Source organism: Notolepis coatsorum, assembly GCF_963971535.1.
Source record: "Notolepis coatsorum genome assembly, chromosome: 8".
Taxonomy (NCBI): domain Eukaryota; kingdom Metazoa; phylum Chordata; class Actinopteri; order Aulopiformes; family Paralepididae; genus Notolepis; species Notolepis coatsorum.
Window position 1 is genome coordinate 125,342,604 of NC_140172.1, and position 24,736 is coordinate 125,367,339.

General features: G+C 47.2%; 1 protein-coding gene across 1 annotated transcript in view; it reads left to right on the forward strand.

Moving 5' to 3' along the window:
• Positions 1-23,550, forward strand: part of LOC311233548 (uncharacterized protein) — a 39,250-nt gene extending 15,700 nt beyond the window's left edge. Inside the window, exons 4-6 of the mRNA XM_084320514.1 lie at positions 13,137-13,227; positions 14,583-14,728; positions 23,352-23,550. Coding sequence (XP_084176640.1) covers positions 13,137-13,227; positions 14,583-14,728; positions 23,352-23,518 — 404 coding nt within the window. The 3' untranslated portion in view covers positions 23,519-23,550. The remainder of the gene's footprint in view (positions 1-13,136; positions 13,228-14,582; positions 14,729-23,351) is intronic.
• Positions 23,551-24,736: the final 1,186 nt, after the last annotated feature.

Below are 24,736 nucleotides of genomic sequence, written 5' to 3' on the forward strand. Positions count from 1 at the left end.
TCTTCTCAATGCTTCCTCAGGCTCAGAACCGACACTCTGCCGATGCCCCTTCCCACTCCGGTTTGACCAGGACCACAAGTAAAATAAACAAAAAATAATAAAAAAATAAAAAACAATGCAATGATTTTCAATGGTTGCAATCTCTATGCCGAAGGATCATTAGAAAATCAGACTAAAATTCCTAGTTAAAGGAATAAACCAACAAAACTGCACTCAGACCATCCCCCGTCACTCTTAAAGGAAAGAACCAACAAAAAAAAAATGTCCCTACCTCACCATACCCCTAATCCTCTATCCCCTCGTCTCCCTCTAAGGCAGCATAAAGCTGAGGATATGGCCCGATTTGTGGCTCAATCTCTTTCTGTCCCACCATCAGCATTTGGCTCGTTACGTGTGAAGTTACCAGCCTACCCAAGAGAGGCATACCACAACAGAAAAGGAGAACCAATATCAACCCTGCCACCCCAATGGATATCCCCGTCTGCATCACTATGCTTCCCCACTGTCCCAATCTTTCCAACACCCCACTCCCCCACCATTCTTCATTCCGGCCAGAATTCCCCCTCAACTCCTCCCTCAAATCCTTCAGCTTAGCCATGGCCTCGGAGAACTTTCCCCCTGGCCCCACATTCGTCGGAATGAATGTGCAGCAGTACTGTCCAAACATGGAACAGACTCCACCCTTCTCCGCCATTAACCAGTTCAGAGCCTGTCTATTCTGCCACGCCACCGTACTGGTCGCGTGCATCTGGTCCCCCATTGCATCCAACGCCTCCTCGGTGTAGTTGAGATACCGCTGCTGATTGTAAAACAAATAGTTGATCCACCCGGTGTTCTTATTGACCGATATCCATGGCAGAATAGACTCAAACCCTGCCGCAATCTCATTCTTAGCCATGAACTCGGCTGGAATGCCCCTTGGCTGTCCTATGCTGTCCAGATACACCCTTGGGTCTGCCTTGTAGCTACGCTTCGTTCGAGAGATAGGAGACTCAGAAGGTCCTTCCGTCACTGATAATGGTAGGACCACCATTGGCATGATCGCCTGAACCCGGGCACATCTACCTGACCAATCTAAAGGAAGTGTATTCCTCAACCTCCTACCGCCGCAGAGCCAGTATTGGTCCGCCAGTGCCATATCCTGGACATGAAAAGGGCAAGCTACAGGCCGTGGGTTGGTATCCACTCCCTTTAACACGACCCCGTGTCCACACTTTCCTTCTTTCGTGCAGTTAGTCGTGATGCTCCAAATAGTAGTGCACCGCCCCTCTGCCACCTCCCCTACATCCCGGGTCCCCTCCTTTTGCAAGCACTCGAAATCCTTGGTCAGCCATAGTTTGACACCTCTGGGTATTGGCAACCCCGTCGCTACCCCCTGCACACGTACATCCAATTTCCTACAACGTTCCCGCATAGTGACATCCTTGAAATCCGTGACGTTTCCTGCCGCCTTAAAACGACTAGAGCCGAGAAACCCCAAACACTCTGCCTCGCACCAAGGGCGACTATTATGGGGCCCCTCCCATGCCTCTGCGTCCCTGTCACACTGAGCCCAACTGAACTTCGTGCCCTTCACCAGCAGCCTATCCGGACGTGCCTTGGAGCAGACATAACAATCCTCTATCTGATTCTGCGCGCTCGTGTACTGGACCCACTTAAACCACTCATTCCCTAAAGCCGCCCTATACATCGGGTCAGCCTCCGGGTCTTCCTCGTCATAGTCATAGTCGCCCCCATCTTGTTCCCCGGAAGGAAGCAAACCCCTCAACCTGGCCCAGAGTGAGCCCACTGAGTCCCTCAACGTTCCGGCTGTCCTCTGGAACATATCCTGTCCCCCCACCTCTTCCGACTCAGTGTCCTTGACCTCCCTTTTTCCCCTCACCCCTGTCCCCTGTGATTGGTTCGGGACAGGCTCAACTCTCCTATCTACCCCCACAACCCGATCCTCGTTAGTATAATGGTAAGTATCCCCGCCTGTAACGGGGGAATGGTCAAAATCAAAAACATGCCCTTGCGGTCCTACGGGAAACACCCCTTTTGGTTGTAGTCTTATCTTCTCCCCCCCTTCCTCGATGGAGGGAAGAGGGGGCGCCTGATTCTGAGCCTGGTCATGAAAGCCTGCTGGTACTTGAGCCTGAGCGGGACCCCGTGGGACTCCTACCCACTCAAACCCGTCATCCTCAAGGACGGGTCGACCGTGACGGTTCTTAATGACGTCGTTGTGCCCGGCCGACCGTCCGTACACTGCTGCCAACATCTGCGGGAGCATCAGCAGGCACTGCACCTTCCAGTTGCCGTCTCGGACCCTCCATGTCGGGTTCTGCATAACTGCGATCGATTGTATCCCCCAAGAGATCGCCGCTGGCCTTTATGCAGTGATTGAAGTGGAACCAGGTCGCTGATCCTTTGACTTGGACTGCCGTTCCAGTCGATCGGATCACCTCGTACGGGCCCTCTCTCCGGGGTGATGACCACTTTCTCTTGTGGACCTTTACGAAGACCAAGTCCCCAGGGATCAGTCTCGGTTTGGTGGCTTCCTTCTCCGCCTCCTTCACCCCCTTTCTCTCCTTTCTCTGCTCCTGTCGAAACACAGCTTCATGTATTTTAGTCACTTGCTGAAGATATTTTTTCAGATCTTGCTCAAAAATATCGAATGCCGGGCCCCTAGCCAGGTGTCTAAATGGCGGTGCTGGCATGCTGCGGCCTGTAAGCATTTCATGCGGTGTTAGCTGTGTTTGGCGGTTTACGCTGCTTCTAATAGCCATCAGAGCAAGTGGCAAAGCATCAATCCAGTTAAGCTTAGTTTGCATACAGATTTTCAACAGTTTGTTTTTAATTACCAGATTGGCCCTTTCCACCTTCCCCTGCGACCCGGGACTATAGACACAGGAAAGGCGCTGTCTTATACCTAATTTCTGCATCAGCCCTTTAACCACCTTGTCGATGAACTCGCGGCCATTATCGCTTTGTAATATCGTGGGAATTCCAAATCTCGGAATGACCTCGCGACACAGGAACTTGATCACTGTGTCCGCGTTCTTGTGTTTAGATGGAATGGCCTCAATCCAGCGACTAAAGCAGTCCTCTACTACCAGGAGGTATCGTTTGCCCTGCACTGGCGTTATCATGTCTGTATAGTCCATAATCAGATGTCTGAATGGTCCCTCAGGGAGGGGTGTGTAAGCCGCCACTGTCGGTACTCCTTTGCGCACATTGCCCTGTAAGCATGTTAAACACCTGGCTAGTGTAACGTCAATTTGTGCCTGAAGCTTTGGGGACCAAAATCCCATTTTCGTGATTCGTTTCAGGGTCTCTGCTCTTCCACAGTGATCAACACCATGAGCCTCAGGTATCACTAAGGACAGAAGATCGATGGAGGCGACTATCAAACCGTTATGACTCCTCCACAGACCATCTGCCCCCCTTACAGCCCCCCTCTCCGTCCACGACTGTTTCTCGGCCTGCGTGGCTGAGTCCTGAAGATCACTCAAATTATCCTCAGTTACCTCAGTCGTCAGTTCGGCCGCAAACATCAGAACAGCCGTGGACGGCACCGCAGCCGCCGCCTTCGCGGCCTCGTCCGCCGCGTTGTTTCCCGTCGTCACAAAGGACAGGTCTTTTCTGTGTGCCTGGCACTTTACGATAGCAATGCTTTTGGGCAACTTTACAGCCTGAATAAGCGCCACAACCTGCTTGTGGTGAAGGATCGGTGAGCCGTCCGATTTCTTAAAGCCTCTTGCCTTCCAAATGGCCGCGAATAGGTGGCATACGCCATGCGCATACGCAGAGTCTGTAAAGATGTTAACCGTGCGATCTTTAGCTATTATGCATGCTTCTGTTAGTGCTATTAGTTCTGCAAGCTGGGCCGAACATGGTTGCATGCATTGTTCGGCCTTTCTTGTTAGTGTTTCTCCGTTAGGTTTGCACTGTACGACGGCGTATCCTGACCTTAAATTTTCCCCCTCCCGATAGCAGGACCCATCCACAAAAAGTGAGAGTTCTGCTATCGCGAGCGGGTCGACTCCCAAATCAGGACGGAGTTTCACGAAAGCCTGTACCTCCACCTCACACTCATGCGGTTGACCCTCGCTCGGGAGTGGTACCAGATCCGCCGGGTTACTGCCGTGGCATGTTTTTATCGTAACGTCCGAGTACTGCAGGAGCCTCATGTAAGCCTGTTGCCGTTGGCTGGTCAGAACAAATTTGCCTCTTTCAATCAAGTTTGCCAATTTGTGATGTGTCCAAATGCAAATGTCATATCCCATTGTCATGGCCGTTGCCTTCTCATACATCAAATGTGCTGCGGCCAGGGCCTGATAACAAGGTGGCAGACCCTGCTCCACCGGCGAAAGAGCTCTAGAGTAATATGCTATCGGTTGTTTTTTCCCACTCCCCCCCTGTGTTTGAGTCAGGACAGCTGTCGCATGCTGCGCTCTATGTGAGACGAATAGGTGGAAACACTTCTCATAATCCGGCAGCGCCAGGGCAGGGGCCTGTAACAACAGACGCTTAATGTTTATGAACGCGTCCTCCCCCTCCTCGGTCCATGTCAAGGGAGCGCGAAGCTTGTCTGTACCCGCCTCTTTTATCATCATCCTCAACGGCGCTGTCGCTATCGTATAGTCCTCCACCCACTCAGAGCTGTACCCAGTCATCCCTAAAAACGTCATCATCTGTCGGACCGTCAATGGCCTAGGTGCCTTGGATACAGCTTCGAGTTGCGTGGGTGAGATGTTTTTTATGCCCTTTTGAATGACGCGAGACAAGTACTCAACTTTTGGCTGGCAGTACTGCAGTTTTGAACGGGATGCCTTGTGGCCTCCCACGGCTAATCCACTCAAAACTTTGATGGAGTCCTCATGGCACTGCTGACGTGTATCCGAGCAGATTAGAATGTCATCTGCATACAGTAAAACCGTGCTGAGTAGTGTGCGAGCTACTCGGGATGTTTGTCAGGAGGGTGTGTGGATTAGCGACTTCCGCCTCTGGTCCAGACACCACGTCGTTCACCGCCCTCAAATCGTGTACCAGTCTGTACCTAGCCCTGTCCGCCTTTAGCACTGGGTGGATAGGTGTATTACATCTGGATTTGAAAGGGACGAGCACTCCCCCCTTTAACAGTCCCTCAATCTGATGTGATATAGCTTCCTCCGACTCTGGCTTCATTGTATACTGTCTGATAAAGGGTGGTCTACAACCCTTCTTTAACCTGACCTTCACTGGCTGTGCCGACAATATTAGACCCACATCTGTGTCGTGTTTTGACCACAACCGTTCCGGGGTGCGCGCCAACATGTCCTGTTCCAGCAAAGCATCCGCCTCTGGAATAACGCAAGGGTCTCCTGGTAATCTGATTACTTGCGGTTTTGCCAAAACTGAAAAGGAAATCATTATTTTTATGAAACTCCCATCTGCGCTGTTCCAAATTAGCGGAGATTCCGTGGAGACCCACCTTTGAGTCTCGGATTCCTGTATCATTGAACCTAGATGTTCGGATTCGTAACCAGGATTTATTCTCAGAGTGATGTGTGGGGCGGCGTCTCTTAGTCTATGTTGTTCCCGTAGATACTTACCCGTGTTAACCCTCAACGCCGCGCCCTGTCTCCCTACAATTATCGTAGATGAGTTAATCTGCACCTGCTCGGGCTGTCCCTGCAACCATGCCTTGTTCCTAACTAGGTCACTATTCGTCAAATATTGTAGTGTGCAATGTGCCTCCATGTTTGTTTGTCTAGACTGAGGCAGTTGGGTTTTCAGAAATGGCTCCCAGGGGGCACAGACCCTTTGCAGCTCTGCATCTATGTTGCCCAGCCAGAACACAGTGGCCTCTTTCTCCCCCGTCCCTTGTAGCATCATTTGGTACACGTCTTGTTCAATTTGAATCCCCTCGGGCGTACATAGGATTTTACAGCCTAGTTTACACATTGCATCTCGTCCCAAGAGATTGCGCGGGGTGCTGTCCGAAATTAATGCAGGTATTGTTATGGTCTTGTTGTTATACGTCATAGAGATTGGATCTGATGTGGGTATTAATTGTGTTTTTCCCGAGAATCCGACCGTCCGAACATACTGTCCAGACTGGGGTAAGTGAGCGGCGTATTTTTGCTTTATGCAGGAAAAACCTGCTCCAGTGTCTGCCATCATCTCTGTTAATTTGCCCTCCACTAGGACCTGCAGAATAGGTTCTTGCTCAGCTCCCTTGGAAACCACAATCATTTGATTTCCCCCCGTCGCATTCTCTGGGCACCCCTAGTGATTACCCCCCTGGTTTCGGGGCCCTCCTGTCTCCCCCTGGTCGTGGGGCCCTTGTGACTCCCCCTGGCGCACGGGTCTTCCATACTCCGAGCCGGGACGGTATGGTTGCCTACATCTCATTTCCCTGTGTCCCTGCATGCCGCAGTTCCAACAGTGGAAACGGGGAAACTGTTGTTCGTTCCCCGGTCCCTGTGTAAACCGTGGGCCTGATTGCCCATTCCCTGCCTGCCGCCTGGACGCCTGGTTCTGTGAACTATAGCCATAACTTCTCACTACCTGAGGTGCAGGCGGGGGTCCCTGGTCCTGCATGGGTGGAGAGGTAGCAGATGACACCATTACTGCCTGCAACCTCCTTTGGGGCTGCAGTTGTTGCTGAGTTAACTTCCTTGCGTCATTTCTATCCTGATCCCTGACTTTCTGCTCCTGAGCCCTTTGCTTCTCCACACTATGTGTTACATGTGCACAGAACAAAGGATAAGTCATGTCCATTAACCCCACCACGTCTTCCAGTCTATTCTTAACCACCTCTGGAAGCCCTCTCATCACACTTTCTCTAAACATCGCTCTCTGCAACGGGTCAATTTCTGGGTTGTGTCCTAGCTCACCTCTCCACTCCTTCAGTACTTTGTTCACATAGGCGCCAGGCCCTTCCGTCTCCATTATGGGGTTGCCTGCCAGTTTTGCCGGATTAATACGTGATGGATATTGATTCCTGAGTTTGTACCACAACGCCGCTCTATGCGCGTTGAATATGTCTCCATCATGGGCCTGCGTGTCGCATGCCACTCGCATCGATGTATCACCCATGATGTCCCGGCAGGCACCAACTCCTAGCAAACGCGTCAACAGGGATTTGACGTCACCCACTGCTAGCAGAAAAGATGACGTATTTTCCTCAAACTGCGTGATCCACCTGGAGGCTCCTTCTGAAAGGTCCGGTAGTCTTACTATTAAACCATCGATGTCTAGAGGTGACCATGGCATGTGAAAGATATCGTTCCCCTTTATTAGCAGGGGAAACTGGCCTGTGCTTGTCACACTTCCCACGAATGTAGGGGCGAAAGTCAGGGTTCCTGTAATGTTTCCTTTCTCCTGTCCTGGTTTTGTGTCATTCTCATCTTCCTCCTCATTCAACAGTTTAGTGTGGCCACACGCTCCGTGTTTCCCTGATGTCTGCTGTGCCATATTTTGACGGGCCTCTTCCTCTATCTTCCCCCCGACTCCCTCCCTCTGCCTGCCCAGGTTCTCTACCTCCTCTTCCTCTGCATCATACAACTTCCGACGTACTGTCTCGCCATATGCCGCCAGGACTTTCGGATAGAGATCCTGCGGGGTCAGTTTGGGGGGGGTATCTCGCCTAAGGGAGGTCTCTGATCTAGCGGAGGTTTCTGACCTAGCGGGGGTTTCTGACCTAGCGGGGGTCCCTAATTCCGTCTCCTCATATTCTCCTCTTATTGTCACAGTGCCCACCGGCAATTGCGTGACATAAGGTGGGGATGTTGGTTTCCCTATATCCGTCTCTCTCTGATTTAGCGCTAAAGCTTCCTGCCTGTATGCTCTCCCCTTCTGGGCGTAGAGCTTCATTACCCCCAACTCTTCTGTCCTCTTTTTCAACCTCTTTTTGCTGTTGTCGCCTGGCTTGTGGTTACGAATCATTACATTCATCTCTTCGCATACGTCGAGATCAAAAGTACCTCCGGAAGGCCATTTTGTGTCCCCGGCCTTTGTACGCCTCTGCCACCGGACACCAACCTTGAGAATTAGGTTCTTTATCAGCGGGTTCCGGTCTAACAGTATGTCCTCTGCTGTATGCATCGTTGTCTAGTGTGTATATGTGTTTATTGTGTTGTGTGTGTGTGTGTGGTTGTACTTCAGCTACTACTACTCTACAACTACCACTCCAGGACACAGTTAACCTAGATCTACTACTCTACAACTACCACTCCAGGACACAGTTAACCTAGATCTACTACTCTACAACTACCCCAGGACACAGTTAACCTAGATCTACTACTCTACAACTACCCCAGGACACAGTTAACCTAGATCTACTACTCTACAACGCTACTACAACTCGGTGTGTGTGTGTCTGTGTGTGACTGTGTGTGTGTGTGTGTGTGTGTGTGTGTGTATGTCGGTGTGTGTGTCTGTGTGTGTGTGTGTATGTGTGTATGTCGGTGTGTGTGTGTGTTTGTGTGTGATTGTGTGTGTGTGTGTGTGACTGTGTGTGTGGGACTGTGTGTGTGTGCGTCACAACCCGCTGTCTGTGTGTGTGTCGGTGTGTGTGTGTGTTTGTGTGTGATTGTGTGTGTGTGTGTGTGTGACTGTGTGTGTGTGACTGTGTGTGTGTGCGTCACAACCCGCTGTCTACCGGGACACAGGAATGTGTGTGTGTGTGTGTGTGTCTGTGTGTGTGTCGGTGTGTGTGTGTGTTTGTGTGTGATTGTGTGTGTGTGTGTGTGTGACCGTGTGTGTGTGACTGTGTGTGTGTGCGTCACAACCCGCTGTCTACCAGGACACAGGAATGTGTGTGTGTGTGTGTGTGTCGGTGTGTGTGTGTGTCACAACCCGCTGTCTACCGGGACACAGGAATGTGTGTGTGTGTGTGTGTGTGTGTCTATGTGTGTGTGTGTGTCTGTGTGTGTGTCGGTGTGTGTGTGTGTTTGTGTGTGATTGTGTGTGTGTGTGTGTGTGTGACCGTGTGTGTGTGACTGTGTGTGTGTGCGTCACAACCCGCTGTCTACCGGGACACAGGAATGTGTGTGTGTGTGTGTGTGTGTGTCGGTGTGTGTGTGTGTCACAACCCGCTGTCTACCGGGACACAGGAATGTGTGTGTGTGTGTGTGTGTGTGTCTATGTGTGTGTGTGTGTCTGTGTGTGTGTCGGTGTGTGTGTGTGTTTGTGTGTGATTGTGTGTGTGTGTGTGTGTGTGACCGTGTGTGTGTGACTGTGTGTGTGTGCAGGAGAGAGAGAGAGAGAGAGAGAGAGAGAGAGAGAGAGAGAGAGAGAGAGAGAGAGAGAGAAGATTTAGTGAGATGTGTGTGTGTGTATGTGTGTTTGTGTGTGTGTGTGTGTGTATGTGTGTGTGTGTGTGTGTGCGTCTGTGTACAGACGTGTGTGTCTGTGTATGTGTGTTTATATGTGTGACTGTGTGTGTGTGCGTGTGTGTGACTGTGTGTGTGACTGTGTGTGTGTGTGCGTGTGTGTGTGTGTGTGTATTGTATGTGTGACTTTGTGTGTGTGTGTGTGTGTGTGTAGGACAGCTAGCCTCTCTGTAGCAACAACCTCACAAGCCAATAAGAAAACGAACAATAGTGTTTGACACAGAGAATGCCAGCTGTGATAGTGTGTTTTGAATAACAGCAGAGGTACCGGTTTTTGTTTTTGAAAATTGAGAGTCTTATCTACGGAGGACAGAAGGCACAGTTATGTGTATATGTGGAGAGTGTCGTTAAGAAATCAGGGAAAAGGGTCGGGGAGAGGTTTGAAGAGATGGAGAAAAATTTGACCAGAGGTCGAAAACATGCAATTAAAATTGATTAGTGGCGTACTTATAGCCTGTTAAAAGAGGAATCGCCCCAGTGTAAACACCTCATCAGTCGTATTCTTTTTAGCCGTCCATCCAGAAAACCAGTTCACACAACCAGCTCACTTTCTCCTCCCGCAGAAACTCTGACGGATATTTATATAACAAGCCCAACGCTTACCTTTTTTTGTCGACAACCGGCAGAATGTTTACGGGAGATTCCAGGAACTGGCCGTATGAAAAGGCCCGGTGGAGCGATCTACAGGTCAAGGGTCACCAAATGTTGTGGCTGAAGGTTGTTTAACACAGCAGGAGACGATATTTCCAATTGTAACAAGTAGGTAATTTATTTAAGAAAAGAAGTTCTTAACAGCAAGAGCTATGGGTCGAGCAGAGGATCACCACAGCTTGAACAAAAAACACTCTCCTCTCAATCCCTCTGCTCGTCCCCTAAATCCCCTCTCAGTCCTGCCCCCCCATGACAGATATGATGACGTATCATATCATGTCAGATCTGACATGACGTACATTAAGATGATACGTAGATTTAACATCGGAGAGAGATAAGAACATTAAGAACATGAAGAGAGATAAACAAGATATGATGTACACCCACGATATGATGTAAAACATTTAAGAACATTGAAGAGAGAGTGAGATGTGTGTGTGTGTGTGTGTGTGTGTGTGTGTATGTGTGTGTGTGTCTGTGTGTGTGTGCGTCTGCGTGTGTGTGCGTCTGCGTACAGACGTATGTGTATTGTATGTGTGTATTGTGTCACAGGGAATGTGTGTGTGTGTGTGTGTGTCGGTGTGTATGTCTGTGCGACTGTGTGTGTCTGTGTGTGTGTGTGTGTGTCTGTGTGACTGTGTGTGTCTGTGTGTCTGTGTGTGTGTGCTGTGTCTGTGTGTGTGTGCTGTGTATGTGTGTGTCCGTGTGTCTGTGTGTGTGTGCTGTGCCTGTGTGTGTCCGTGTGTCTGTGTATGTCGGTGTGTGTGTGTGTGTGCTGTGCCTGTATGTGTCCGTGTGTCTGTGTGTGTGTGCTGTGCCTGTGTGTGTCCGTGTGTCTGTGTGTGTGTGCTGTGCCTGTATGAAAGAGAGAAAAGAACAAGATATGAAAGCATACGATGTACGAGATTACCAGCACACAACGTGCCGTACTGAAATGTCCATCTGTTCCAAGTTGTTTTAAGAACGTCAGCCAGACCGTCTTTCAGCACTGCTAGTTGACCTATATTAAACTAGTCCACCCCATACACATTTTCCCCAACACTACCCTTATTATTTCGCCCCTGCGAGATCTGGGCCCATAACCTGTTGACAGAATTGGCTATGGGGCGACAATAATATATATAGGAGGCATGAATTCCATCTTTAGCCTTTGGCTTGTTTATTCATTCACAGTGATTCACAGCAGCACAGCGCATGAGAACTCCTCTCCGTGAGAGGCAGATGTGGTAAGAAGGTAGAGGGGGAGGAAACAAAGGCTTATATACTCCCAACCGCGTCTATGCCTTCTACAACGCTGTTCGGTCTCCGGGTTCCTCTGATTGGCCACTAAGCCCACGTGACCCTATGCTAGCACGCCCCCCTTATGGCTGAGAGTCACACACAGCTAGTGGCAGGCAGAGAGCCTTGCTACTACTAGCCGAGTGATGAATGAAAATCTATCTGTTTCACCTAACAACACTATTGCTCCGTGATCATAGCCATCCATCTCTAAAGCTAACCACTATTTGTAAAAGCCACAACCACGTTACCATATGTAATAATGTAAATCATTGTGTCGTTGTACATATTGTGTATACACCGTTAGAAGCTAACGTAGCAATGTAAATCATTGTGTCGTTGTACATATTGTGTATACACCGTTAGAAGCTAACGTAGCTTAGCTTGGTAGCTATTGTTGTGCTAACACCCAGCTTGTTAGGCAGCATGAATGCCCGATGTAGAAGGCATAGACGAAGGTCGCTTGTTGGCCGGCATGAGTGCCCGATTTGGTGTTCTGCCAGGGAACTTATGGACATGACAATAGTAGTAGTTATAAGGTGTTTGATCATTGTGTCGTTGTACATATTGTGTATACACCGTTAGAAGCTAACGATAGCTATGAGCTAACTAATGCTACAAGCTCAAACACCCTACAACCACCACTATTGTCGCGTCCACAAGCTAACGATAGCTATGAGCTACCTAACGCTACAAGCTCAAACACCCTACAACCACCACTATTGTCGCGTCCATAAGTTCCCTGGCAGAACACCCGCGAGGACAAAGGCACAAAAAGAGGAGAGAACCACCCCAAATCGGGCACTCATGCCGGCCAACAAGCGACCTGCGTCTATGCCTTCTACATCGGGCATTCATGCTGGCTAACAAGCTGGGTGTTAGCACAACAATAGCTACCAAGCTAAGCTACGTTAGCTTCTAACGGTGTATACACAATATGTACAACGACACAATGATTTACATTATTACATATGGTAACGTGGTTGTGGCTTTTACAAATAGTGGTTAGCTTTAGAGATGGATGGCTATGATCACGGAGCAATAGTGTTGTTAGGTGAAACAGATAGATTTTCATTCATCACTCGGCTAGTAGTAGCAAGGCTCTCTGCCTGCCACTAGCTGTGTGTGACTCTCAGCCATAAGGGGGGCGTGCTAGCGTAGGGTCACGTGGGCTTAGTGGCCAATCAGAGGAACCCGGAAACCGAACAGCGTTGTAGAAGGCATAGACGCCTCCCAACCTGGTGGAAACAGTAGAAGCTCCGCCTATAGCGCCCTCCAGTGGACACAGATATATATGCAGTTAAAGGAAGCAGTAGAGTACAGTTACAGTTAGTTACAACCCTACATACAACCTCTAAATTCAACAGGGAGCAATTAGGGGTTAAGTGTCTTGCTCGGGAGGAGCAGGAATCGAACCGAGAACCTCCGGATTAACAGACAACCTCTCTACCTCCCGAGCCACTGTCGCCCCTAGTACATATATTATGCAATTTCTTTTAACTTTTTCACATTTTCCAAAAATATTTGAGTTCCCCTGCTGGTGAACGATCCCAGGGCACTGGCATGGGAGGCAAGTGCCTTTACCTCAAGACTACCAAGACTTTCTGCTGTTGCTAATGTTGACGCGGACCTATATAGATAGTTATTCATATTTCTTATTGTTATATTGTAGAAATGTGTGCATTGAAATGTCTGTAAAGTCTCGACGACATTGAAAATGAGGGTGACCTCAATTGTATTTTCGAGAATAAATAAAGGTTGATGATGATGATGATGATGATGATGATGATGATGATGATGATGATGATGATGATGATGATGATGATGATGATGATGATGTCTCCACAGTGGCCGCCTGGAGCATCCTGTGTGCCGGTCATTACAACAACAGAGTGAGGGCGTGTGATGTGTACGGCTGCGGGGCCTTCAACTCCGGAAGGTAGTGATATCTCGTTTGTTGTGTCTGTTTATTAATAAAGTTACTACTAATACAATTGTCCCCAATTTAGTCTTTATGCCAATTCCCCTCTGTATGTCACAGTCCGGATCATTGCGCAATCCGTCGGTCTGGGGATGGTGTGGACTAACCACATGTCTTCTCCGATACATGTGGAGTCGCCAGCCGCAGCGAGGAGTTTCACTGGGAGAGCGTGAGGTTTGCGTTATCTCTCCTCTAGATCCCCTCCCCGCTGAACAGGCCCCCCCCCCCCCCCCCCCCGACCGACCAGTAGGGGTCGCTAATGAAACGACCAGGACTAATACCCTCACCGGCTTCCCACTGCCTACTGTGTTCGCTGGAGAATCTGACCGAGCCTGACCGAGCCGGAATTGAACCCTGGTCTCTGCGGTGGTAGGAGAGTGCTTTTACCTCTACACTACCCACACCAGTGTTGTAGTCGAGTCACTAATTCTCGAGTCTGAATCGAGTCTTGAGTCCCCAGTGTTCAAGTCTGAGTCCAAGTCCGAGTCACCAAAGAAGAGCCAGAGTCGAGTCCCCATTACCCTAGTCCGAGTCCGAGTCATCAAGGTTGAGTCCACTCCACTCCACAAATAAAAAAAGGTCTACATTAAACATAAATGACACTGCGGTCACAATTTTAAAGGGAGTTTATTTACTTTGTGACACAATAGCCACACAAATGCACTAGCCAATGCCATCAATATCTTATGCCAAATGATTAGGGCCTATTATAAAAGATATTCAAAAGAAATAACTGTATTTATCAATTAACAAGTCTGAGTCCTCGTCTGCACCTTCCGAGTCCGAATGCAGTCAATGCTCGAGTCCAAGTCCGAGTCTGAGTCATCAGTGCTCAAGTCCAAGTCGAGTCACGAGTCCTGAAAATCAGTCCATGACTCGGACTGGAGTACTACAACACTGACCCAGACGCCCCACTACTAATACAGTGTGAGCTGACACGGCATGAGGATCTGCTCTGAGACTTTTGAGTTCCAAGCCCAGAGCTTAGAACACTTCATATATCATATATCTTTGGCTATTTGACACATATCTTTGCTTCCAAAGAGTCCAATCTTTGATCTTTGTGTTGCCGTTTGAAGAAAGGGAGACTGCATAATTAATACGTCTTGATTTGGCATAGTGCGAGGATCTCCTCTGAGACTTTTTAAAACACATTTTCAGTTTGATTTTCACCAATGGCCGATATAGTGTATTTTGGGCTATTTGAGGCTGCCATGAAGAGCGCCATGAGTGAACACCAGTAGATTACCATGGTACAGATGGCAGCTTGTGAACGCAGCATGGTGATAACTCTCTGTTGGCTCCCCTGACAGAGGCCAGGACCTCCACAGGGCTGTGGATGTGGTGTGTGACGACTATGGCATCATCAACGCTCCGTTCTCTGGCTCACTGGCAGGACCGGTGGGTCGCACAGGCTCTGGTGGAATACAGTACGATGGAGTCAAACTTTTCAATGACGGTAGGGTCTACCAGTCGCCTTCTAGTGCTCTATTATAGGAGGATTACTGATTGATTGGTTGATTGATTGATTGATTGATGTTTGATGATCTGAGATATCTCTGAATGTGTTATCTCTATTATCTCCTAGACAGGAATTAGCATTTTTCAATACAGTAGAGACATTTGGAGAATTTCCTCAGATTATCTCAAATGAATCTCAATGAGAAACAAACTGGGAATCTATCTCAGTGAACATTGTAATCTGAATGTTATATCTATTCACAATGGAATTACTGCATTACCACCGACCAAAATCATTATATTTCAATAATGTATATGTATATGTACTGTATATGTAAGTGTATGTGTATATATATGTACTGTATATGTGTGTGTGTGTGTGCGTGTGTGTGTGTGTGTGTGTGTGTGTGTGTGTGTGTGTGTGTGTGTGTGTGTGTGTGTGTGTGTGTGTGTGTGTGTGTGTGTGTGTGTGTGTGTGTGTGTGTGTGTGTGTGTGTGTGTGTGCGTGCGTGTGTGTGTGTAGAAAGAAAAAAGGGGTAGTGCTACATTTGGGTTCAATTTGAGAAGAAGCACCATGGATGAAGGTTCTCAACATGAACAAGAACAAAGTCGCTCAACGCCGCTCGCCATTAGTAAAATTAAAAAGCCTTTAATTCATCGGCTTGTTCGATGACCAACTGTAAAACCTCCACAGAACACTGTTAAACAAAATGGCAGGTAGTAGGGTGAGGTCATATTTCAAATTGAACGATCATTGCACCCTTACACCCTTACCCTTGATGATGGCGCCGCCCCGTTCGGCTGCCTCTCTGTTAGCTCCGTCGAGACTGTGTTTACTTTTGTTAATATTTATAGTTTTTAGAGTTTTGTGCGTACCAACTGTTGGTGCATTTAATGTATATGACCGTCAGTCACTCATAGACATTGGATTACGGGAAACTTACCAACTGGATTACTCGCTGGATCAACTTTCCGAACCACATCAATGGCCGGAAGAAATCCTCCGGAGACTAGGACCAGATCCTTTGTTCCTAGACCCCAGGAAAAGACGTCGAGGAAAAAGGGCTGGGATCCGAAACAGGCTGAGATCCAGACGACACCGTACACCACTTCCCAGTATATTGCTAGCCAATGTACAATCAATAGTCAATAAACTGGATGACATCCGAGCAAGGATTCAATATCAAAGAGACGTTAGGGACTGCAATGTCCTTTGCTTCACCGAAACTTGGCTAACACCGGAGGTTCCAGATCACGCGATTCAACCAGCGGATCACTTCTTTATCCATAGGAAGGATCGGACACAATCAGAGTCCGGTAAACAACGTGGTGGAGGTATTGCCTTCATGTTTAACAAAAATTGGAGTGATCCAACGAATGTGAAGGAATTATCCAACTACTGCTCCCCAGAACTGGAATATATAACCATCAAGTGTCGTCCTTTCTTCCTCCCGAGGGAGTTAACGGCGATCGTCCTGGTCGGAGTGTATATTCCACCGCAAGCCAACAACAACGCCGCGCTCTCCAGACTACACGACGAGGTAAATAATATACAAGCGACGAACGTTAACGCCGCCATTTTAGTACTGGGAGATTTCAATAGCGCCAATCTGAGAAAGGTATTGCCTGATTTCTACCAGCATGTGACTTGCAACACCAGAGGCGGTAACATCCTAGATCACTGTTACACGCAATTTAAAGGTGGCTACAAGGCTCATTCTGATAGTGGCTTTGGCAAGTCAGATCACGCATCCATTTTCCTTACACCAAAGTACAGACAAAGAATTAAAAGTACTCCCGTAGTCTCGCGAGAGGTGCAGAAATGGGATGTGACGTCAGAGGATACGATCCGGTCAGTGTTCCACAACACAGACTGGATTGTATTCCGCGACACAGATAACATTAATGCCTACACGGAGACAGTGCTGGACTATGTCTGTACTAGGGTGAAAGAAACAATCCCCACTACCAAAATGAAAGTTTACCCAAATCAAAAACCCTGGGTAGACAAATCCGTCCGTGAAGCTCTGAGAGAGCGCACCAAAGCATACAATGACGGCCTAGTGGCAGGCAACATGAATGACCACAAGGTGGCGCAACACAACGTAAGGAGGACAGTGTCAGAGGCCAAACGGCGCTACAGGGATAAAATTGAACTCCAGTTTGAACAAGCTGACTCTAGAGCTATGTGGCAGGGGCTCAAAACGATGACAGACTACAAAGGCGCCTCCCTCAAACTGAACAATGACATCTCCTTAGCAAACGACCTCAATACCTTCTATGCGAGGTTTGATGCTGGTAATAACAACACCAGCTCACAAGCCTCGGCAATGGGGGGGGGGGGGGTCGGCTGCTGATGGAGGCGCAGTGTTCAGGGTAACAGAGCATGAGGTGAGGCGGACCTTTAAAAAAGTGAATATCAGGAAGGCAGCAGGTCCGGACGGCATCCCCGGCCGCGTCCTAAAAGTCTGTGCCGACCAACTGGCCCCAGTATTCACTGACATATTTAACCTGTCCTTAGAACAGGCTGTCATCCCCACCTGCCTGAAGAAGTCCACTATTATCCCTGTACCCAAAAAATCCAAGCCTGCTTGCCTCAACGACTACCGCCCTGTAGCTCTCACCTCCATAGCCATGAAGTGCTTTGAGAAGCTAGTAAAGGGCTACATCTGCTCCTCCCTCCCCATCAACATGGACCCCCTGCAATTTGCATACCGCCCCAACAGGTCCACGGAGGACGCCATATCCCATGTGCTGCACACAGCAGCATCACACCTGGACAAGAGGCAGGGGAACTATGTGAGAATGCTATTCATCGACTACAGCTCGGCATTCAATACCATAGTCCCCTCCATACTCATAGCCAAGCTCAGGGACCTGGGCTTGGGCTATGACCTCTGCCAGTGGGTCTTGGACTTCCTGACTGGCAGACCCCAGGTGGTGAGAGCAGGCAACTGCACCTCCTCATCCATCACCCTCAACATAGGGGCCCCCCAGGGCTGTGTTCTGAGTCCCCTCCTCTACTCCCTGTACACACACGACTGTGTGGCTCAGCGGAGTAGCAATACAATCGTCAAATTTGCTGACGACACAGTGGTGGTGGGCCTGATCTCTGCCAACGACGAGAGGGCCTACCTGGAAGAGGTCAAGGTCCTGGCGGGATGGTGCCAGGAAAACAGCCTCTCCCTGAACGTCAGCAAAACAAAGGAGATGATTGTGGACTTCAGGAGGTCGGGGGTCAAGGACTACAGCCCCCTCAGCATCGACGGGGCACCGGTTGAGAGAGTCAACAGCTTCAAGTACCTCGGAGCCCACATATCCGAGGACTTGAAATGGACCATACACATTAACAGTGTGGTGAAGAAGGCACGACAACGCCTCTACTTCCTCAGGCGCCTAAGGAAGTTCCAAGTCAGCCAGAAGATCCTTAAGAACTTCTACTCATGTACAATAGAGAGCATCTTGACCGGCAACATCACCTCCTGGTTTGGGAATAGCACTGCAAAAGACCAAAGCAGACTACAAAGAGTGACACGTTCAGCCGAACGCACAATTGGAGGGGGGCTCCCCACCCTCCAGAACATTTACAACAAGCGTTGCAAGGGGAAGGCTAAGAGAATTATTAAGGACTCGAGCCACCCGAACAACTGCCTCTTTGAACTGCTGCCGTCAGGCAAGCGACACAGGAGTCTCAAGGCGAGCACAGAAAGACTCAGAAGTAGCTTCTATCCCCAGGCCATCAGGCTGCTAAACGAACAATGAATGAACACTACACAACAACAACCACCAAACACACATAGCACACACATCCACACGCACACACTCACTTTAAACAAACACACTGTAGCACCCACTACACACACTTTATAGCACACACCCACTTTAAACAAACACACTGTAGCACCCACTCCCCACACTTTATATTTATGGATGAAGGATTGCACTACAACTCGTACACCTTACTGTAAATTGTACCTAAAATTGTACCTCATCCCATTTCTGCTTTGCACTAGATAGTACTGTACATTAGTACACTGCATAGTATTGTGTATTGTATATTATATGGTAACTCAGAACATTGTACATATGTCTATACCGAACAACTGTGACCTCATTCTTCTTCTAAATTCATGCTATATTATGTTATTATGTTATTTGATACTATCTTGTCTAGCACAGTCTCTGGAGCGTAACAGTAAGAAGCATTTTGTATGAAAGTATTCTGTACTTCTGTATGACAACTATTAAAGAACTTGAACTTGAACCAGTCGTCGCGTAACTCACAATCTCTGTGTGATTTTCATGATGACCGGTCAAGGGGTGCTGGCGTTCTTGGTTGCTAATCTACAGGCTTGTACTTTATGTTAGGCCCCCGTGCTGACGGGGCAGATCGGGGGGAAGTTGGGGTTGCTTTGCGGAGGCGGTAGGTAGCTGTATGGGGGGCATCAGGGGAGGAGGTGATTTGTAGGGATTAGTCAAGGTGCTGGAGATAGCGGCTGGGACTCTCCTGAACTCCTGGTTGCCTCTGACACCAGGACCCGGCTGCCTGTGAAACCCCATCAAAGGGCCGCTAATGCCTAATGATCTCTGCTAATGGCGGTCATTACGGTGCAAAGCCATGCGTCAGCGTTTATGGTTGTGTAGTTTTGGTATGTGTGCATGTGCTCATTACACAGTCCTTAATATTATGTATGAGTGTGTTTGTGTCCATGCTCTTGAGTGTGAGAGTATATGTGTGTTCACATGCAGGTGTGTGTTTGTGCATGTGTGTACCGGGTTGTGTGTACTGTACACTGTAAAAGAAGATTCCAAGTAACCTTTTGCACTGGAGAGAGAGAGTGAATATTAAAGTTGTCTGGTTATCCGGAAGTTCCCGGTTCGATTCCCGGTTATCCCGGGCAGTGTGTCGAAGTGTCCTTGAGCAAGACACTTAACCCCTAACTGCTCCCGATGAGCAGGTTGGCACCTTACATGGTTGCCTCTGCTGTCGGTGTGTGAATGTGTGAGTGAATGGGTAAAATGTGAGGAACAAATTGTAAAGCACTTTGGATATAAGCGCTATATAAATGCAGCCATTTACCATTTAAAGTTTAGGTTTACTTAGGCTACGTTTAGACAAGCGTTTTGGGATGTAAGTCTGAACAGAAACCGCAAAAGTCGTCTTGCGGTTTCACTTTTAATTTTGCGTTTAGACGAGCGTTTTGGGGTGGAATTATCCGTGCAGACGAGGCTGTAACAACTCGAGACAACGGAGCCCCGCTGTCACACGATTGGCGCATATGTCACATGACGTGCTGTGAAGACCCGCCCTACTCTGCCTCTGATTCGCAGAGTGTGGGTGGGGAATGTGATTGGACCAAAGCAGAGTCACTCACAGACAGTGGGGGTCGAGTCATAATAGTTGTGATAGCCGCGGGACAGATTCTTGTGTATTTAAAAGTACTGCCAATGTAGCCTTCAGGTGATCGCCATGGATAGAATCAGACATGCTTTGTTTACGCTTCTAGGCTACTGGCGCATGCCTGTGATGTAAGCAGTAGGCGCGACGAGAGCCTTGACGACCCTTTCGTCATCGTTTTATGCGGTTTGACAGTTTAGACGAGAGCGCAAAGGTTTACCGTTTCTAGGAATTCCACCCTGGAGGGTGGTCTCACTTTTTTACGGTTTCACCCCGTAAAAACGCCGTTTCCGTATAAACGAAAGGCACATCTGAAAAAATATTTTTGCGGATTCACCTGCTAGCGTTTCCGTCTAAACGGGGCCTTAGATCACTACTTGTATTTAATTGATTCAACCAAGTGATGTAGACTTGATATTTAATATTCACTCTCTCCAATTAGTTGATTCAACAAAAAAAAAGCCAAGGCAAAAGTCTATAAAAAAATTTAAGTTGAGACAACTAATGATTTTGTACTGTGTGTGTGTGTGTGTGTGTGTGTGTGTGTGTGTGTGTGTGTGTGTGTGTGTGTGTGTGTGTGTGTGTGTGTGTGTGTGTGTGTGTGTGTGTGTGTGTGTGTGTGTGTGTGTGTGTGTGTGTGTGTGTGTGCCCATTATGTGTGTCTATTCTCAGATGAAGTACTGTGATGAGTAAACATCATTACTCTTCTACTGTATCTCGCAAACGCTAATTAAACTGTTCCAGGAGGAACACATGCCCTGTAAGCTCCTTTTATCTCTGGGTAAACCACAGGCATGATTAGGCATCATAGAGACACATACCGGTATTACTCCTCCGTGACACCCACATCAGTGCCCAAATGTCTTCTCGTTAGCGGCAGATAGGATTTGATGACACTGTCGGAAAGTGTTCTAGCTCAGCAGATCTCAACGCAGGGTCCAGGGTCCCCAAAAGGTCGTAGAGGGGTCCCGGGAAGTACACAGAAAAAAGAAATATTTCACCATTTCATATAATATCTAGATCCACACCCATGTAATAATAATAATAATAATAATAATAATAATAATAATAATAATAATAATAATAATAATAATAATAATAATAATAATAATAATAATAATAATAATAATAATAATAATAATAATAATAATAATAATAATAATAATAATAATAATAATAATAATAAATGTTCTCATTTAGCTGACGCTTTTATCCAAAGCGACTTACACGTTCTGTTCGACAAGTCAGCAGGAAGGGTACAGTGCTGAAACTTGGGTGCTGCAGGGTTGACTGCATAGTAGTAAAGACATAATTAGTATAGTAGAAAGAGTGTATGATAGTATAAGACAGTAAGAAGGTTAGTGTACTGTTTATTTAATAAAAAAAAGATTCTTCTTCTTCATTTTAGATATTTAGATATTAACCTCTTAAGCCTAATACATACCTAAGTAAATGGAAGATGGCTCCACTTCTACAAGGTCCATTTGCATGTTCTTGGTATCTAGGGACACCTATGGATCTGAGGGAATGTATCCCCACTTATTGTGTATGTTACTAGGCTTGAGTAAATTGTAATGAACCAAAGGAGTATAGCAATTACATTTTTTTCTTATCTTTGATGGTTAAAAATGACCAGACATGAAAAACTGCCACTGAGCTCGTTCAGCACCTTCTTTCGTGTACAGAACATCTGGTAACACTTTATAATAACACTCAGTTATAAGACATTTATAAGGTATTTGTGGATAATGAACTAAACATGAACAAACCATTTATATACATTAGTAAATTATTATAAAATCATTTAGAATTATACATTATTCATAACTCATTATCAACATTGTTGGTACTTGATTTGTTCATCATTAAATAATGTTATTTAATGTGTAGTAACACATTTGTAGATGCTTTGAAAAATGGATATGAAAAAATTACTATACCTCCATTTATTTTTTCATGTTCAACAAATCATTTGTAAGGCATTCTTAAAAGGTCTATACATCATTTGCAGAAGTTATTGTGTGCCCTAATCTAAAGTGAAGACTATTTATTCATCATTAACAAATGTCTAATAGTTTGTTAAATATTTAATAATATAATGCAGGACCTGCTCAGAGGTCTTTAATTGGCATTGGCAATTATCCTCAACACACACACACACACCGGAACACACACGCATGCATTGTCTGTAGGATCGCTGATGCGATTAGTCTCTGCGATTAACCCATCCCGTCGTCCTTCGCCCCCAAGGGCAGCCGGGAGCAGACAGGCGTCAACGTGAGCCGCGCCAGGGGACCAATCCAAGTGCTTCTGTCCGTCTTCGTCAAGGACGCCACAGCGTTAGCGATCTGTTGTTGTGCATGTTTTTCCATTGGGTTTATCTTATCGGGGGGGAAACCCTTGCGAGCACGGGGAGAACATGCAAACTCCACACAGAAGGGCCTGGGAGATACCCCACCTGGGTACCTGGCATAATGGAAACCTGGTCCCCAAGCGGGAATCGAACCCTGGACCTTCTTGCTGTGAGGCGACAGTGTTAACCACTACACCACCGTGCCGCTATTTGTGGACTTTTATGAATACACACAAAAAGCCATTACCAGACTTGTCTTTTCATGTTTAACAAATGATTTGTTGGACATTCATAAAACATCTATAAATCCTTTGCAGATGCTATTGCGTGCCCTAATCTAAAGTGAAGACTATTCATCATTAACAAATGTCTAAAACAGTTTAATTATTTGTTGACTTTTTCATCACCGGTTAGAAAAACAAAAGAACAAAACACTGGGAAAACAAAATAACGAAGCCGTGTTAGTTTACAACACGAGGGAAATATGCTAATACTTGAATATATTAGGTTAGACTAACCACAAGTGATCAGTACGATCAAGCACTGAGAGATGGTCTGTCGGGCTTCTTATGCGGCAGGTGTCTCGGTCTCCGCGTGTGCCCAGCTGTTTCGGACTGCGTCTGATTAGGCTTGACGAGTTGTGACGAGGTGGTAGTTGCAACAGTTCCACCATTGTGGAGCGAGGACCGAGAATAGGTGGCTTCTCTTTGATGACCCTCCCGGAGTTCGGATAGGAGTGGGTCTGAGGCGGCCAGAGGATGTAGAGCGGAGGGGTCTTGAGGGTGTGTTGTTAGAGACCATTGACCGGAGGTAGGCGGGAGCCGTAATTATCATTATTATAAAATGTGTCATATATCTCATTTCATTCAGTGCACTGTGTGAAGATCTTCAACATCCGTCCGTATCGCTACATGGGACCCGTGACCCGGGGTGAGGGCCTGGGATACCTGCTGCCACTGCAGGACCTCTTCTCTGGCATCACCTCCCACATGGAGCTGCAGATGTGTGACGGCTCTGACCCTTCACCCTTCATATGACCTATGAACCTTCACTTGACCCCAATGTCCTTTGGAGAGCAGCAATTTGTTACTTTCTTTGTGTTAACCCTTTCACTACCACACTATCAAATGGTTAACCCTTTGTTGTGTGGCAGTGAAAGGGTTAACCTTCTGTAGTGTCACAGTGAAAGGGTTAAAGTGCCATTTCACCAAAAGACAATGCTTGCTTATTTTGCACATCCAAAAACTCTAAACTCTAAGTTTTGCACACATTAATTTAGTTTGCCAGTTATTGAGGGTAAATTAGTTTGAAAATGGCCACCAGTGATGTCATGGGGGACATCATGAATCTTTGTGTTGTACAGCTCAACAAAAGGATGTAGATGAAAGAAATAGCACTACCTGATTGATTGATAACTTTATTAACAGATTGCAGAATGGGTACAATACAGTACGGCTCAATACACACAATTGTTAAGGGGATGCAGACCAGATGGTCCCAAGAACCGTGTTTAGTCCCTTGTTTGTGCCGAATCTGGGTTGAACATGATTTGTGGAACTCCCTCTGGTGTTGTGGTCGTGGTATTCACTGACCTTTGGGAAGTATTTCGACATGTACATGGGTACCTTAGTGGTGTAGTGTATCTTGTAGACCAGGCCCATTGCAAGTTGCTGTACTCTGTCATCTACTCTAAGCCATCCTATAGGTTGTCAAAGTGGGCAGGGGTGAGGTGGGTTTTAGGAGTAAGGTCAAGCAGTAGACTGACCAGTTTGTTTTGTGATGCTTGTAATCTTGTTTTTAGCGCCTTTGAGGTGCTTTGGTACCATGAGGTGCAAGCATATAGCAACCTTGTCTTATAGGGACTGATACCTTGTGATTTCATTGAGCTGATGACATCACTGGTGGCCATATTCAATCTCATTTACTCTCAATAACTGGCAAACTAAATGAATGTGTGCAAAACTGTTTAGAGTTTTTGGATGTGTGTGAGATTATGTGCAAAATAAAATTAGCATTGTTTTTTGGTGAAGTGCCCCAAATTGTTATTCATATCTCCTCTCTCACACATAATTGTTCATGTGACACAACAGTTCCAAGCATGCGTTGTGATTGGACTAGAGACATTCCCTGCAAATACAAACCATTTGAATCCCAAGGTGGTCGTACTCAGGCTGTCAAAGAGAGGTGGATTTTGTGCTCTAAATTGTGACTCGCTGTGGTTCATACATTTTTCCACTAGAAAACCTGACATTTTC